The 16,862-nt window shown below is 35.9% G+C and overlaps 1 protein-coding gene across 1 annotated transcript in view; it reads left to right on the plus strand.

Annotated features, from left to right (window-relative positions):
- Window positions 1-7,830: 7,830 nt before the first annotated feature.
- Window positions 7,831-16,862, plus strand: part of KCNU1 (potassium calcium-activated channel subfamily U member 1) — a gene marked incomplete at both ends in the record, with an annotated part of 158,989 nt that continues 149,957 nt past the window's right edge. Inside the window, 2 exons of the mRNA XM_080710254.1 lie at window positions 7,831-7,998; window positions 10,885-11,004. Of these exons, the coding sequence (XP_080566380.1) occupies window positions 7,831-7,998; window positions 10,885-11,004 (288 nt within the window). The remainder of the gene's footprint in view (window positions 7,999-10,884; window positions 11,005-16,862) is intronic.

The following is a 16,862-nucleotide window of genomic DNA, read 5'->3' on the forward strand; positions in this document are numbered from 1 at the left end:
GTGAAAGCAAGGTAGATTATTGACCCCTGCACTTATAAGTGTACTGTCTGGAGACAAAGAGGCACCACCTGGCAAAAAAAAAAAAAAAAAAAAAAAAAAAAAAAAAAAAAGTTACTAGCCCATTGCCTTGGTAATGCTAAGAGCAAACCAATATAAAATCTGTATTTAAAGGCTGGGGACAGAGAGGGGGTATATTTCCATTTTCAGGTTCTCCAGCATGGCTGCCAGGCAAGCTGTTTTTTTCTCTTCCCTTTCTATTTTCTACTGATTTTGTAATAAATATTCATTGAAGCTACACCCAACTATTAGTTTTAATTTCCCTATTCAACAAAATCTAGTTGAATAGAGGAAAAGAGCTCATAAAACCATTACAACCATAACAAGAGATACTTTATATTTAGAAATGGAATCAGAGGTAGTAGCCAAGGTAACTATGTTCCCTGTATAAAAAAATTTCATGAGATTGAAAAACATTTAAAGTTAATGTGTGGAAAAGACACCCATCTTATCAAAAAGTACTTGGAGGTGGGGTGTGGTGGCACGTACTTGTAATCCCATTACCTGGAAGGCTAACACAGAAGGATTGTCAGTGTAAGGCCAGCCTTAGCAACTCGGTGAGGCCCTCAACAACTTAGAAAGACTCTGTTTCCAAATTAAAAATAAAATAAGGCTGGGGTCAAATTATGGAACCAACCTAGGTGTCCATCAACAGATGAATGTATTACAAAATTATGGGATATCTACACAATGCAATTCCACTCAGCAATAAAGAATAAAATTAAGTCATTTGTAGGAAAATGGGAGAACCTGGAAATGTTATGCTAAGTGAGATTGGCCAACCACAGAACTAAAGGGTCATATGTTTTCTTTAATATGCTGAGGCTGGGAGTAATTGGGATACCAGAGGTACTCCAGATAATGTAGAAGAAACTGCAGTAGAGCCCGAGAGGTGGTCTAGGGGAGGTTGGGGTGAGGATCAATGAATGAAGCACTTTATGTGTATATGTGAGAATACCAATGTCAACTCAGTACCCTGCATAGGGAAGGGGAGATGGGGAGAGAGTTAGGAGAAAGCCCACCCAGTGCTGTGTGCATGTATATCACTGTTAACATAATTTATATTATGATGTGAGACTATATACACCAATAAAAGTATATAAAAATAAGGCTAGGTATAGATTGGAGGTAGAATGCCCCTGGGTTCAATCTCCAGTACTGGAAGAAAAAAAGAAAAGAAAAGAAAAAAAAGCCACTCAGAAGAGATACTTCTTTCTTCTTGTTTGTTTTTAAAAGAATCTATTTGGGCAATGAGATCAGACACTAAAGTATGGTGAGGTATTTAGAATTTATCAGAGAAATAATCTAGGAGCATAAAATAAAGAATCCACAGTCTGTAAATGCTAGGAGAGATTTCAGACACCAGTTTGTCCTCTTCCTTTTACTCATGAGACAAAAAGAAATCTAGGAGCATAAGAAACTTGTCTTATATTTCAGAATTAAGCCAGTAAATTCCACAAAAAATATAAATAAACCTCAAAGTTTCTTCACAGATTTTAAATGCAGTTATATTATTTATAACGCCAGCCTCTTCAGAACTGTTAGCTTCTAAAAAAAATCCATAGATACATAAAAAATATCCATTTCCAGACCTTAAGCTTTAAGCTACAGGATTAAAATTCTCCCTTCAGTGGAACATCCTGCTGTGCTTAGTACCGTTAGAATAAACAAGAGACACAGGGTTCAGGAAAACATTGTACTTTTTTATTTTTTATTGTTTATAGTACTGGAGATCGAACCCAGGGCACTCTAACTTTGAGCTACACCCCAGCCCTATTTTTTATTCTTTATTTTGAAACAGAGTCTAAGTTATGGAGGGCCTCACTAAGTAGCTAAGGCCTGTCCTTGAACCTGTAATCCTCCTGTCTCAGCCTTCCAAGTACTGAGATTCCAAGTGTGTGCTACCATGCCTAGGTAACAGTGCCCTTTTTAAACAGTGAGTTCTAATAGATGAAGGATCTAAATAAAGATGGACTAGATCATGTTCCCTCAAAGATAAACTTTCTCTACAAGTGATTAGTACACCATCTCTCCTGTTGATGAAACTGAAAGCAAGGGGTTAAAGTAAGAATGGAAACCTAAGGTAGTAAAAGGTAAAGACTGGGCCCAATATTTTGTAACAAATGTTTGACCAATGCTGTGGATGTTCTTCGGAGATATAAAATAACTGTCTGCTTGTAAGATCAGAAAGCAGTAGGGTTACAGCATTAAGTGAAATGGATATATTTAGGCCTTTGAAAGGTAACATGACAACCAAATTTATATTTTCAGAAGTATTGCACACACACACTAATGAGTGCTGCTGTGTGCACTTAAAATGTTTTTATGTTTCATTCTCAGATATGGCATGTTTCTTGAAGACAGAAAAATATAAAATTAGCCATTTACTCAATCTCATTATGAAATACATTTTTTCTAGAATATTTTAGAGTCCAGAAATAAATGACAGAGATATTTACAAATTGGAGCAATTTTTCTAATCACTGATAAGTTGAAAAACTTTATGTGAACTAAAAAAATGCAAAATAAGCCAGGCATAGTGGCAAACACCTATGATTCCAGTATTTTGGAGGCTGAGATAGGAAAATCATAGGTTCAAGGCTAGCCTCAACAACTTAGTGAGATACTGTTTCCAAATAAAAATTAAAATAAGACTTGGGTGTACCTTGGAGATAGAATGTCCTTGGGTTCAATACCCAGTACCCAAAACAAACAAACAAGCAAACAAAAACACTTTAGTAGCATCATCTTCATTTCTTAGTTTTCATATTAAAGTTAGGCCACTGAGTGGTCCTTAGGCCACTGAGAAATCATCTAGAAAGCCAGTCAACCTCGGCATCCCTTCATAAGAGCCATTCTCCTCCCCTCCATTGCCCACAGCCTAATGACACTGGCCTTCAAGAGATGAAATGAGAGAGTACATTTAAAATGCAAGGGGCAAAGATTATGAAGATGAGAAACAAGAAGTGTGGTCATAATGGGAGTGATCTATGGTGCCCAGTTCAGGAGATTTGGCCAGTGTCTTAAAGTACCATTTAATTCCTTCTGGAGTTGGGCTGTTCTTACCCTTAAGCTTTTGGTGCCATGTGCAAAAGGGGGACCCAAAAGGGGACTCTGGAAGGTGACATATATTTGGTCCTGACTTGGCATGGGGAGAGATGTTGCAGAAGGTATTTAGTCATACCGCTGGATAAACCATGAGGCCAGATTTTAGTGTCTCCAATCATAGAAAGGAGAGGTATGTTCATATGACTCTTGGGCAATGAGAGTGTGAGGATCCAGACACACAAGTAGGTGAAAAGTTTGCCTAAAGTGATTCTGTTATTGGGAGAAAGCAGCTGAGGCAGAAAGGTACCTAGGTATTTTAGGCAAGTTTGAGTTGGGATGGGTCTGGTTATGAGGGTCTTGGGTGATATATGACCTGTTAGATTGAGACCTTCAAAATGAGTTAGAGAAAAAGCCTAGGCCCAACTAAAAGTCATTTTGAGGGATTGGTAGGAGATGAGGGGGGAGCATATTCAGGTAAGGTGAGGCTACCTGTACAGAAATGGGTCTTCAGAGCATGATAGGTGAAACACCATATTACTTTTAACCCAGGTCTTAAGAGTAGTGAATCTTCGTATGATTCCTAATAAAAAGCTTGCCAGAATAATGGGTCTGATGGCATTATAGATGGGGTGAAACCTCCTCTCACTTTTGGTGGGGAGGTCTTGTAAACTGAGTAAAGATCTACTTATATAGCTAGGTAGAAATTTAATCCCAGGAGTAACTGAAGAAATCACCTTGTAAGAAAGACTCCCACAGAAATGAGAAAAGAGTTTTCAATGGAAAACCCTGAGGAGGGTATTTTGTATCCTTTACTGCCAGGAAATTTAAGAGAAGAATTGTGTGATGTAGGGAGAGGTCTAAAGAAAGGCTGAAGAGAAGTAAGTCATCTACATATTGCAGCTGGGTACTAGGAGTCAGGTCTAGGGTAGTTGGTTTGAGGTTAAGTCCTGTCTAAAAAATGAGGCCTGTCCATAAAACGTTGGGGTAGAACTATCTAGGTGAGTTGGGAAGAGCTGTGAAAGTCAAACTCTATCTAGGTGAAAGTAAAAAGATATTGGCAAGCTAGGTGAAGGGGAACAGTGAAAAAAGCATTTTTGATAACAATGAGTGAGAAATGGGATGAGGGAGGGATTATGAGAACAAAAGGCATAAGGGCTGAAGACAACAAGATGTGCAGGCATAGCAGCTTGATTGATTATCTGGGGCCCTGAATCAGTCAGTATCATCCATCAGTCTTTGTGATCACTTAATGGGGATGTCAGGGGGGATAGGTTAGTTAGGATTTTGGTCTGCAGAAGACAAGTGATAATGGGTTTGAGGCCTTGTAAGGTTGATGGGCTAAGAGGGTATTGGGCTTGATGGAGTGTGGTGGGCAGTGGTGGAGGGGCAAGAAGTGTCCCAGACTTGGTGGCTTATGTTATAGGAGAAGGGATAAGCCAAATCTGGATGGCAAAGCAATTTATACTATAGGGTGTTGTGGGGTGTAGCTAGGCGTGGTGGCGCACACTTGTAATCCCCGCGCTTGGGAAGCTGAGACAGGAGGATCGCGTAGGTTCAAAGCCAGCTACGCTGGCTTAAGAGACCCTGTTTCCAAATTAAAAAATATAAAATAGGTCTGGGAGTGTAGCCCGGAGGTAGAAGGGCTTCCAGGAACCCCAGTACCACCAATATATATATATATATATATATATATATGGGGTGGAGTGCGAAGAAGCCTAAAACTTGGGAGAGAATTGTCTTGTTTTAGGTTAGGTGTGAGACAGTGGGAATTACTAAAAATGTGTAGTACAACATACAGAAAATGGGAGGGGTCTCCTTGTGTGTGGAAGGGGTACCCTGTACTCCCATAGTAGAGACTGCGATCTTCCTATCTCAGCTTCCCAAATGGTAGGATTATAAGCATGTGCCACCACATCTGGCTTATATTTTTTATTTTGAAACAGAGTCTCACTTGCTTTCAGAGGGCTTCACTAAGTTGTTAACACTGTCCTTGAACCCTTGATCCTCCTATCTCAGCCTTCTAAGTACTGAGATTATAAGAATATGCCAAACACCAGACTTATTTGAACTGCTTCCATCACCAAATCTTCCCTTTTACCTCCCCATCTTCCTCTCCAAATCCCCTTCCACTATTTTACTAGTATGTTCCCTTATTTATCTGAAATTCTCTTTCACAATTTCTCTGTAACTTTCACGTATGAGTGAAAACAGGACACTTCATTTTCTATGACTGGCTAATCTCACTTAGCACACTATTCTGTAGTTTCATCCATTTTCCTTTAGGCCCACCTAAAACTTTGACATTTTACCATCCACTAGTGCAACTATCATGTACAACATTCCTCACATCTTTAAAAAACTCAGAGAAAGATAAAAGAAATCTCTCTCCTTTTCAACTTTATTTTTGTTGAACCAATTGGTTTGCTCAAGAGCAGAAAGAAAAGCAAGAAAGAGGAAGGTCCCATCCATCTCACTATATTGACATTGCACCAATACAATTCTACTTTAATATACTTCTATTGGGACACTGTAGTCTCACATCATAATATACTTCAGAGCAATAGGGACATACATGCCTACAGCACTTGGTGGGCTTCCCCTGGATTCCTCCTCAGTTTCTCCCCTTTCTCATACATGATATTGATATTGGCATTGATAATTTCACATATGCACATAATGTCAACAGGAAATGCTTTCTTTATTAATCCTCCCTCACCTTCTCCTAGACTCCTTCATCGATCCACTGGGGTCTCCTCCTTTATCTAAAGTCCATCTTGCATCTTGATTACTCCCTAGCTTCCACATATACAAGGAAGCATATGATCCTTCAGTTTTTGTGACTAGATAATCTCATTTAACAGCATGCTCTGCAGGTCCATATATTTACCTGAAAACAACATAATTTTTTTCTGAGATTATTAAAAAATAAAATGAAAGTAAAAAAGATATAAAGGAAGAGTCCTAAATATCTCACTATAATGTATATTTATTGGTGCAATGACATTGCACCAATCAAATTCTGAAAAACTAAGTCAAAAAAAAAAAAAAAAGAAAATGGATGGAACTGGAGAACATATGCTAAGTGAGATTAGTCAGTCACAAAAAGTAAGAATCAGATAATCACCCTAATATGCGGAAGCTAGGGAGAAAAAGGGTCATAGGAGGAACTCTAGACAAAGAAGAAGAAACCATAGATGAGCAAATAAGGAGGCCTAACTGAGGAAGATGGGAGGAGTAGGAAGAGGGAAATGTCCATATGTACATGATGTGCATTAACAAACATATCAACCACTAAGCCGGTTGTGGTGGCACACGCTTGTAATCCCCATATTTGGGAGGCTAAGACAGGAGGATCGCACAGGTTCAAAGCCAGCCTTAGCTGGCTTAAGAGACCCTGTTTCCAAATAAAATATAAAATAGGTCTGGGAGTGTAGCCCGGAGGTAGAAGGGTAGAAGGCCCCTGGGTTCAATCCCAGTACCACAAAAAAAAAAAAAAAAAAAAAAAATCAAAGTCAATCACTAAGCCAAACATGAGAAGGGAGGGGGAAAGGAAAAGGGTGGGTGGGAATTTGGGAAAAGCTAAATGAATAATGTGTGCATGTATATCTCTACCGCCTTTTACTCCATTAAGATATATGACTACAATGCATTAATAAAATATTTTTAAATGAAAAAAAGGATGAAGTGTCCCCAAAAGAAGAGATGAACTGCTCTCTATAATGTCTGTGCTCTCTAAAAGCCTTGTCTTATTTAATAATTTTTTTAATTTCAAAGTATTTTTGTGTTTTAAAATTATATGAACAGCCGGGCATGGTGGTGCATGTTTGTAATCCCAGTATTTGGGAGGCTGAGACAGGAGGATCGCACTTCACAGCCACCCTCAGCTACTTAGTGAGGCCCTTTGCAAATCAGTGAGACTCTATTTCAAAATAAAGAGTTAAAAATAGGGCTTGGGTGTAGCTTGGAGGTAGAATGCCCCTGGGTTCCAAATGCAGTACCAAAAAAAGTATATATATATATATATATATATATATATATATATATATATATATGTAAATTTTAAACATGATGTTTATAATTTATTACAACACAGTGTTTTGATATATTCATGCATAATGAAATGGTTACCACAGCCAAACAAGTTAACACAACCATCTTCTTGCATAGTTTTGTGTGTGGGGGCACATGTGCATGTGTGTCCAGAGTACCCAGAACCTAAATCTTCTAGCAAAAACTCTGATTATGCTATAATTTTACTAACTAGCTCCCGTGTTGCACATTAGATATTTAGACTAATATATCTCTCATATCTACAATTTATATATGTTCTCCATAACCAACTCATTCATAAGCAGATGGGCTGGATGCCATTTTACCAAAACTGTTTTGAGGTTGTTGACTGAACAAGTCAAATAGGCCCTAGCCCCCATGAATGTTGTCTCCTCAAGGTCACAGGGAAAGCTCAGAATTCTCATCTTGTGACCACTATTGCTGGGAGGCCCTTGCTGTCTCCAGCCACTGATTAATTTGCAACCTTGGGCCAGCAACAGGGTGGGCAGTTAGCGCTCCTTGCTTTTGAAATTCCTCATTAGTTACAACACCCAGTGCTAGGACACAGTAATGCGAAGAGCTCTACTTCCCGGAACTGTTACCATGCCATCATGACATCATAGACTAGCCCAACAGTTCCGTCTCCTACTGCTACAAGCTAACTACCAGAGCAAAATGGAAGAAGAATTGGGGAAAACGTCCTGCACGAGTGAGGTTCAAGCAGCATTTATTCTCTCCTCTGTTGTGACCTTCTTCAGTGGACTTGTCATCTTGTTCATTTTCAGATTATTCTGGAGCATCATGAGAAAAGGAAAAGACATCAAGGGAACGGGAATTATCTTGGTCAGTTTTCTCATTTGGGATCCCTCTGTAAGAAGATCAGAGATAGGCTTGGCATGTGTTTGTGTTTAGCGAGCAATTTAGGCCTCTGGATTTTTTAAGCTAACAGAGCCAGCTCTGTTCTGGTGCCTCAGGCTGCCATTCCAGAGCTTGTGGGTATAAACCCAGCCTCCTCATCACTGAGAGAAGCAACAGCTCCTATATATGATGATGAACATCAGCTCTGGAAGCTGAAGTCACTGTTCTGAAAAAATGTTTTAATATTAAAACATTGTTCTAAGTACAACAAGGGAGGTGAAAAGGAACAAGATATTGATGTCATCCTCATTGTAGTAAACTATTCACGCATAGTGTGTACATACTCACAGGTGAACATAACACACCTACATCAGCCACAAATGCAGACACCTTTTACACTCAAACCAGCTTTGCAAGGGTTGATGTTGTAGAATAACATCTGGTAAAGTTGACAAGAACAAATGGTACCTTATTCAGAGTCTGAAACAGAGCTCACAAATGCCACACAATGACTTTCCTATTATCAGAGTTCAAAGGCAGAGATTTTTTTTTTTTTTATTAAGCCCCGTGTAGTTTCTTTTCATTTTGGTCTCCCAATCTTTGTTTCTTGGATAGATTATAGCAATTTTTATAATAGAAGATACTTTACCTGTGCATTGTAACCAACATGGAAAATTTTATTCCTCTTAATATGAAAGGGTGACATAAAATAGCATAATTCATAAGAACTTGGTAAATTATTAAGGTTATTCATATTGTACAACTTGCATTTCTATAAAAAATGTTCAATTTTAAAGTTTATAAATTTTGCTGCTAAACAAGTCCACTTTATACCATTTATTTATTAAAGATTATAAAGAGGGTCATAAAATTGGGGAGTCTTAAGACACTGACTTATGTGTAAATGGCTCTCATGAATCAGCATACAGATATCTATTTCTTTTGGTTAATATACATAGATCATATATATATATATATATATATATATATATATATATATAATCATACTCTTCTGCTTCATCTTCTCCATTATATTTATTTTATAGTTTTATAAAAAAATAAAAGAACATTTATCAATTCAAATTTGCTATATTTTTGTTTCTAATTTTAAATGTAATTTATCTCTACTTCAGTCCAGGCATACTTTTAATTTTAAATATTAAGCAAATGTTACAAAATGTTAAGAGATGGGGTCTGAGCAACCTAAATACTGTACTGTTCAGTTTCACATCTTAAGGAGACAATTTGATAAAAGTTGAGTGACTTTTCAAGAATCTGTTTATACTTAATCAAATTAAAAGTGCTCTGATTTTCTCTAAGCCTTTGGAAAAGTCAGCCAATTGCAAAAATGTCACAAATCTCATTATCATGAAAAGCCATTTTTAATATTATTTGGAGAGTTAGAATTTCTCCATAACTGTGCATTCTAAAAGATTTACTACATCCATAGTATGATTTGATTATATCTTAGTGTCAATTTCTCTCACAGAAAGTGCCTCCAATTTTAAAGTAAAATGGAAATGAAGACTCCATATTAATTTCACATTAAATATGTTTTACAATTCTATTCTCAGGCAAAATCCAGGAATGCCCATGTATTAAAGGACAAATCCTTGATTGGCATGCAAACTCTGTCAGAGTCATTCATTTAATAATACTTCCCTTCCTACCATCCAGAAAACACAAGTGTAAAAATTAAGTAATCATCTGGGTGTGTAGTGTATGTCTATAATCCCAATACTTGGAAGGCTGAGACAGGAGGATTGCAGGTTCGATGTCAACCTCACCAACTTAGCAAGACCCTTAGAAAGCTAGTGAGATGTGATTTCAAAATAAAAAATAAAATAGGGCTAGGAGTGTAGGTCAGAGGTGTAACGTCCCTAGGTTCAATCCCCTGTAACACACACACACACACACACACACACACACACACACACACGGAATCATAAAACTCAATTAAAACAAGAGTTAATAAGTGGGATGGCATTAAACTAAAAAGTTTCTGCACATTATAGGAAACCATAAGAGTCTAAAAAGGAAACCTATGGAATGGAAGATCTTTGTCAGTTACACTTCTAATAGAGGACTAATATCTAGAATATACAAAGAACTTAAAAGATTTTACACTAAAAAAGTAACCTCCTCCCTCCCATCCCCTTCATTAAGAAATTCTCTAATGTACATGAAGTACATTCACAAACATATTGGTCAATCAGTAAGCCAAACATAAGAAGAAGGGAGAGAGAGGGAATGGGGTGGGAATTGGAGAAGGGATAAATGAGTGAGGTGTGCATGTATGCCTCTAACTATCTTGTACCCCATTAAGATATATGCATCTCTCTGATTGCTAATGATGTTGAGCATTATTTTTTCATGCATTTATTGGCATTAGAATTTCTTCTTTCATGAAGTGTCTATTTAGTTCACTTGTTCATTTTTTGTTTGGGTTGTTTGTTTTCTTAGTGCTGAGTTTCTTGAGTTCTCTGTATATTCGAGATATTAGTCCTCTATTGGAGGAGTAGTTGGCAAAAATCTTCTCTCGTTCTGTTAGCTCTCGGTAAAGGTTATTGACAGTTTCCTTTGCTAACAGAAGCTCTTCAGTTTCATGCAATTCCATGTATTGATTTGCCTTTTAGTTTCTTGTGCCTTTGGAGTCTTGTTGAGAATTCAGAATGAAGAAGGCTGTGCAGATAAATGCAAACCCAGTAACATGCATTCTATGAGTTATGAGATGCACACCTTCCACATTCCCCGGTAAAACTGGAGTGGCTTCTGGCTGATACCAGGAGAGAAGCATTATCAGCATCAGTAAAGCAGATCACTGTCTCCGGCGTGCAGCTCATTCTGCCAATCCCTCTCTCTTGTTTTCAGGAACTCTTCTCATCAGGTAACATTGACCCAAACCCTTTAAGAAGGCTTTATTTTTATGGCGTATTTCGTGATCATATAGAAATGATGCTTTCGGCACAAACCATCGTGGGACAAGTGTTAGTGAGTACATTTTTGTCATTGCCTTGCTAAATGACTTTTGCATGAATGTGATTAGTTTAGTATATGTAATTTTATCACACAAGTGTGCATCTTATGTTTCCTGGTGCTCTTATCTACCTCCCAACATTCCACCTCTCTGTGCCTACCACTCTCAATCTGTCCTTCTGCTTTGATTGTATATATAATTACTGTGCACTAGATTACTTATTTATTCTATAGCCTGTCTGCAAGAGGCACACAAAGGATGTATGCATTTATTTCATTATTTTAAATGTGCATTGGTGTCTGGCACAGAGATGTTAAAAAATTGATATTAGCAAACTAATCTGGCCTGAATGTACAGCTACTTTCCCTTCCTTTTATTCCAATAGACCTCGTTCTTTTTTCTTCATTACGCAAACTAACATTTTTTTCCCATGTATAGTGTTTACTGCTTTGCATCTTGTTATAATCTCAGTAACTTAAATATATTAAAACTCATTTCAGGTTTCAAGTCCTCAGGGTATCTTACCTGACCTTCATAGTAGGCTAAGAGCCCCTTCCCCAGCTTCCATAGAATCCAAGTGAATATCATTATTAAAATTATCTGTGTACATGCCTGTCTCTTCCAGTGAACTATTAGTCCTTGAAAGAAGAACCTATGTCAAAAAATGTGTTTTTCTCACTGTCTGGAGATAGCTGCCTTATAAATAATGCTACACTGGTCATCATTACAGCAGTAGAGATTGACCTGAAAAAACAAAAGCTAGTACCTGCCATACATGGTCGGCTGCCATCAAACAGGAATATGGTAGAAGGAGGTTCATGTGAGCTGGGGATCATCCTCTGCCTAATACATACATACATATATATGTATATATATTAGCAAAATATATATATTAGCAAAAACTTGGTGTTTTTCTAGTTTATGTTTATAATCCAGGTATAATCAATTGCTAAAGTCTGCTTAGAAGTATATTAATAAAATTGCCTTTATAAAAGCTCTAGGGAAGTTTAAATCATCTAGGAATGTGCCTTTTCTTTTTCCATCTTTTAGAGACAAAGGCATTGGCCAGGTTGGTGGCTTTGTGAGGCTATAAGAAAATTCCAGGCCTGTCTTCCAGCTTCTGGGTGGTTGCTGAAAATCTTCAAAGCATGGCTTGAAAACACATCACCTTGACTTTGCCTTTATGCTCTTCTGGTGCTATCCCCATGTGTATCTGTGCCCAAATTTCCCCCTCATATGAGGTCACCAGTCAAATTGGATCCTATGACCTTATAACTGAGTTTAAATTGAATATATCTGCAAAAGTCCCAATTCCAAAAAAGGTTACATTCTGAGGTACTAGAGGTTAGGACTTCTATCTACCTTTTTTAGGGGCACAAAACTCAACATGTAATCTTTGTCATAATAGATATAATAAACCATACCAAGATATGATATTATAAATGCCACCACACTGAGGATATAACTTCTAAATAATTCTTAAATTAAAAATTAAAAAATTAAATAATAATATAAGAGGCATATTTGTACTATTAGATTTTAGTTCACCTATTTCATACTGGACCATATTAAATAGGCAATAATAATTATTATAGGCAAAACAGATTAAATTACCTTAATTAATAACAGGTATATGGTTTAAATACCCCATACTCTAAAACAAATATTAAACTTACAAATATTTATGGTTTATTTGTAAACATCTTCTTGTATACATAAAATTGCAATTTAAAAACTTAAAAAGTAAAAAGCAGAGAGCATTCACTGAACACTATGTAATAAATAATAAAATCAATATACCCAGAAAAAAACAAAATAAAAAACCCAACAGCTAAAAATATTTAAATTTCTCTCTTAAATGGCTCCTGAGAAACTGCAGAATATTCAGAGAAAGGATAATGACCGTCTCATACATCCCTTGTCCATGTAGTATAAGATAAAAGTTGTTCTAAATTAAATGCAAAAACACTTAAAAGCTATAATACAAAATAATTAAACAAGTAAATAAAGCATCAAGCTAAAAATTAAAAAATATTAAATTTAAGCAGAACAAATTAAAACATAGTAAAAAAATTAGTGAATTATAAAACAGCTAATTACTTGAATAAAACAATTAAAAGGGGAATTAGTAGCTAGTCTAAACAAGGAGAAAGAATATTTAAATAAAGCATTAAAATGAGAAAATAAATTCAGACAAAAGGAAACTGGAAAATATATTCAATTAAATTTAAAAATTCAATGATCCCTAATGACAATATAAATTACCAAAACAATTCATATAAGAAAGAAACTTAAATATTTGAAAAAAAAAAAGCATCAAAGACCTGTAATCATCCTCTCTACCTTCTCTTCCTCACCATTTTGTGGAAAATTTTGATGGTTTCAAGTTCTAGTCTACTAAATCTTTAAGGAATGGATACTTCAAATACTAATTAAATAATTCCAGGTCATACAAAATAAATGAAAGAATTCAATTTTCTTTTTCGAAGAAGGTGCAGTGTCTGATAAAAAAAAAAACCACAAAAATAACAAGTAAAAACAAATCTACAGACTAATGTCCTTAATACTTTGAGAGTATGAATGGCCAAACACTCATTGGATGAAGTAACTGAAAAAGGAAGAGGGAGAGATAAAGGGAAAAAAGTGGAGGAGGAAGAAGAGAGGAGGAAGAGGAAAAAGAAAGAGGAGAAAAAGGAGAAAGGGGAGTGGAGAAGAAGGAAGGGGAGGTGGAGGAAGAGGAGGAGAATGAAGGGAAGAAGGGGAGAGGGGAAGGAGGAGGAGGAAAGAAAAGAGAAGGAAGAAGAGATGAAGGGGAGGAGAAGAAAGGGAAAGAGGAAGGGAGAAGGATGAAGGGATAGAGGAGGAAGAGGAGAAAGGAAGGAGGAGTAGGAAGAAGGGAGAGGGAGGAAAACAAAGAAAATGAGGGAAAAGAGAGGAGGAGGAAGGGGAGGAGAAGGAAGGGGAGGGAGGAGAGGAAAAAAAGAGAGGACCAGTAGGAGGAGAAAGAGGAGGAGGAGGAGGAGGAGGAGGAGGAGGAGGAGGAGGAGGAGGAGGAGGAGGAGGAGGAGGAGGAAACATCCAACATACAAAGGAAACAAACAAACAAAAATATTCTCTTCAAAGCAGAATGACCAGAGACCTTCTAGATTAGAACAGAATGAGGCATTGATAAATTCTGTATTATCTATGGGCTTCAAGTTATAGTAGACCACAAAATATGGTTTTTGGGGGAGAAAATATTTTTCTCTGAATCTAACTCCAAATATGGCCCAATTCCTAAGCAATTATCCTGTTCTGTGTGACTTTGTGTGTTGTTTGGGTGGTGCTGTTGTTAATTGTGTAACTGACAATGTTTCTCTGTTGCTGTGTGGATAGGAAATTTATTTTATTCTACTTTATTTTATTTTATTTGCGGGTCTGGGGATGGAACCCAGGTACATTTGACCTCCTATCTACACTCCCTGCCCTATTTTTTATTCTTTATTTTGAAACAGGGTCTCACTATGTTGCAGAGGGTCTCACTAAGTAGCTGAGGCTGTCCGTGCACCACAATCTTCCGGTCTCAGCCTCCAGAATGCTTGGATTCAAAGTGCACCACCACACCCAGCTTGGATGGGAAATTTAGAATAAAAATTATGGCTTGTTTGGGACATAATATTATTAATTATTCTTTTCAATTTTATGGCTCTAATCTATTTTTGCGTCTCTTCTAGCTTCTATTTTTTCAGGTAATCTGTGTGTGATTTTATGTCTTTGTATTCTGCCCTAAATCCTTTCTGTAGATGCATAATCTTTTCTGTGAGTGTGTAATACTGTCAGAAGATGAATAAACCATTAGCAAAAGCAACATCATCAATTGTCAGCCTTAATATACAGGGTAGCTAAATGAACAAATGGTGTAGCTTGTAGCTCATGTCTTTCAGACACGAGAAAGAATATTTGAAAAATGATGCTGAGAAAATGAACCAGTAAAAATAAAACCTATTTTAATGTATTTTTCTTTCTTTTCTTTTTCTTTTTTTTTTCTTTTCTTTTTTTTTTTTTTTTTTGGTTTGGCAAGTGAAATGCAACTCCTACAGAAAAATATACATACTGGAAAAAATCAGTCCCTATGCACTTTACATTCAATATTTATGTTAAAACGAACCTTGTCTACCTAGTTGAGATGAGTTGTACCTTCATGTGCTTTTTTACATTTAATTTCATTGTTCTGTATTCTATATTAATATATCACCAAACATCAGTAATTTTTCATATATTATGATAATATACTTTAGTTTTGATATTTTTATTATATGAATGAAGATTGGTAGGGAATAATCTATGTTCTTACTGAGTTTTGGTGAATTGCTTAATTTTTATATGCTGATCATTGGTGGAAATTACACTGTTCATGTATTTTATACACATGGTACAACATTCAAAAAGTACAAAGATAACAGAGTAAGATTTTTTTTCTTTATCTCAAACACAAGAAGCAACCACTGCTATGAGTTTCTTCCTTCAAATATGAAAGCACTCAATAACATTTCAGATTTGTTTCTTTAGGTACTCAGTCTACTTAAGACAATTTATATCTTCCTTTCAATTACATTTGCAGAAATATAAATTTTGAAATAATAATTATTTTTACTCCTTGTGAGATATCTTTGTACAGAGTGGTAAATTGAATGGTTAGTGGCACCAGCTTAAGTAAGATTAGATCTGAATTCAAGTTAAACGGTAGGTCCTGTATCTTCAAAGAGAGGTATGTCTCTGAAGAAAGGGAAGTAGGGAGAGGATGAGCTGACTTTCCAAGGGCAGAGGCTCAGCGGGTAAGGGCTATTCTCTTTCATGAATGACATTTTCTACAATCAATCTACCTACAGATCCTCATGTTAGTTCTCTTCCCATTAGCATTTTACAGTGCATTTTACAAAAGAGAGACAGTCATTACTTCCTGTTGATAAATGAAAATTATAAGATGAAAGATATTATCTATAGATTTTAATGAATAAATGAGCTAATATTATCTATAGATTTTGATAAATAAATGAGCTAATATATTATAATTAATTAATGTGTTGTGATCATTATATGAGTTAATAAGTACAAAAATATATATGCATAACATATAATAAGTACATATAGCTATAAATTACTTATACTTTTGTAGGCAGACTTTCTCAGTGTTAATAACTATAAATATTTAAAAATTAATACTGATTCTGAATCCTCTTAATTCATTGAACAATTCAATTAATTCAGCAATAAGTGACACCCATAATTCATGCATTAATTGAATAAATCCATCTGGCTGGATGGGTTTTCTGTAAATTTTATGTTTTGTTTGATAATTATTCAATTAAATATATTAACATTTATATTACATTAATCAACTCTTTTAATAATTATTATTATAAAAATATCTTTCATAATAAACTTGTGAAATAATATTTAGAGACTAGTATCAGAAAATTTGACTCCCTTTTAGTTTCTTGTGCCTATCTAGAGATTTGAACAATTTCCTCCAATTATTCATTTGATTACTACTTGTTAAAGGCCTTATGGAATAATTACCAAATCAATCTGAACATTATATGTTATAACCAGGAGATCATAAAACTAAGGATTTGCTGGTTCTCCATTAATATAACCTCTTTCATTCTTAAAAGTTTATATGTTTGGGTAATAAATAATATGGCTACCTTAGTTTTAAATGAAAGTTTTTATTGATTTTCAAGGCCAAAAAAAATTTTCCAAGGGGAAAAATAGAATTTATGCAACTTTGAATGGCTCCTTGATGCTTAGAAGATTATATTTCACTCTCTATTCCTTATTCCCAACTTTCCCTCTCATGTGCCTTTTGGATTCACTTAGCCTTCCAGGAGGT

Source organism: Muscardinus avellanarius (assembly GCF_963383645.1).
Source record: "Muscardinus avellanarius genome assembly, chromosome: 14".
NCBI lineage: Eukaryota > Metazoa > Chordata > Mammalia > Rodentia > Gliridae > Muscardinus > Muscardinus avellanarius.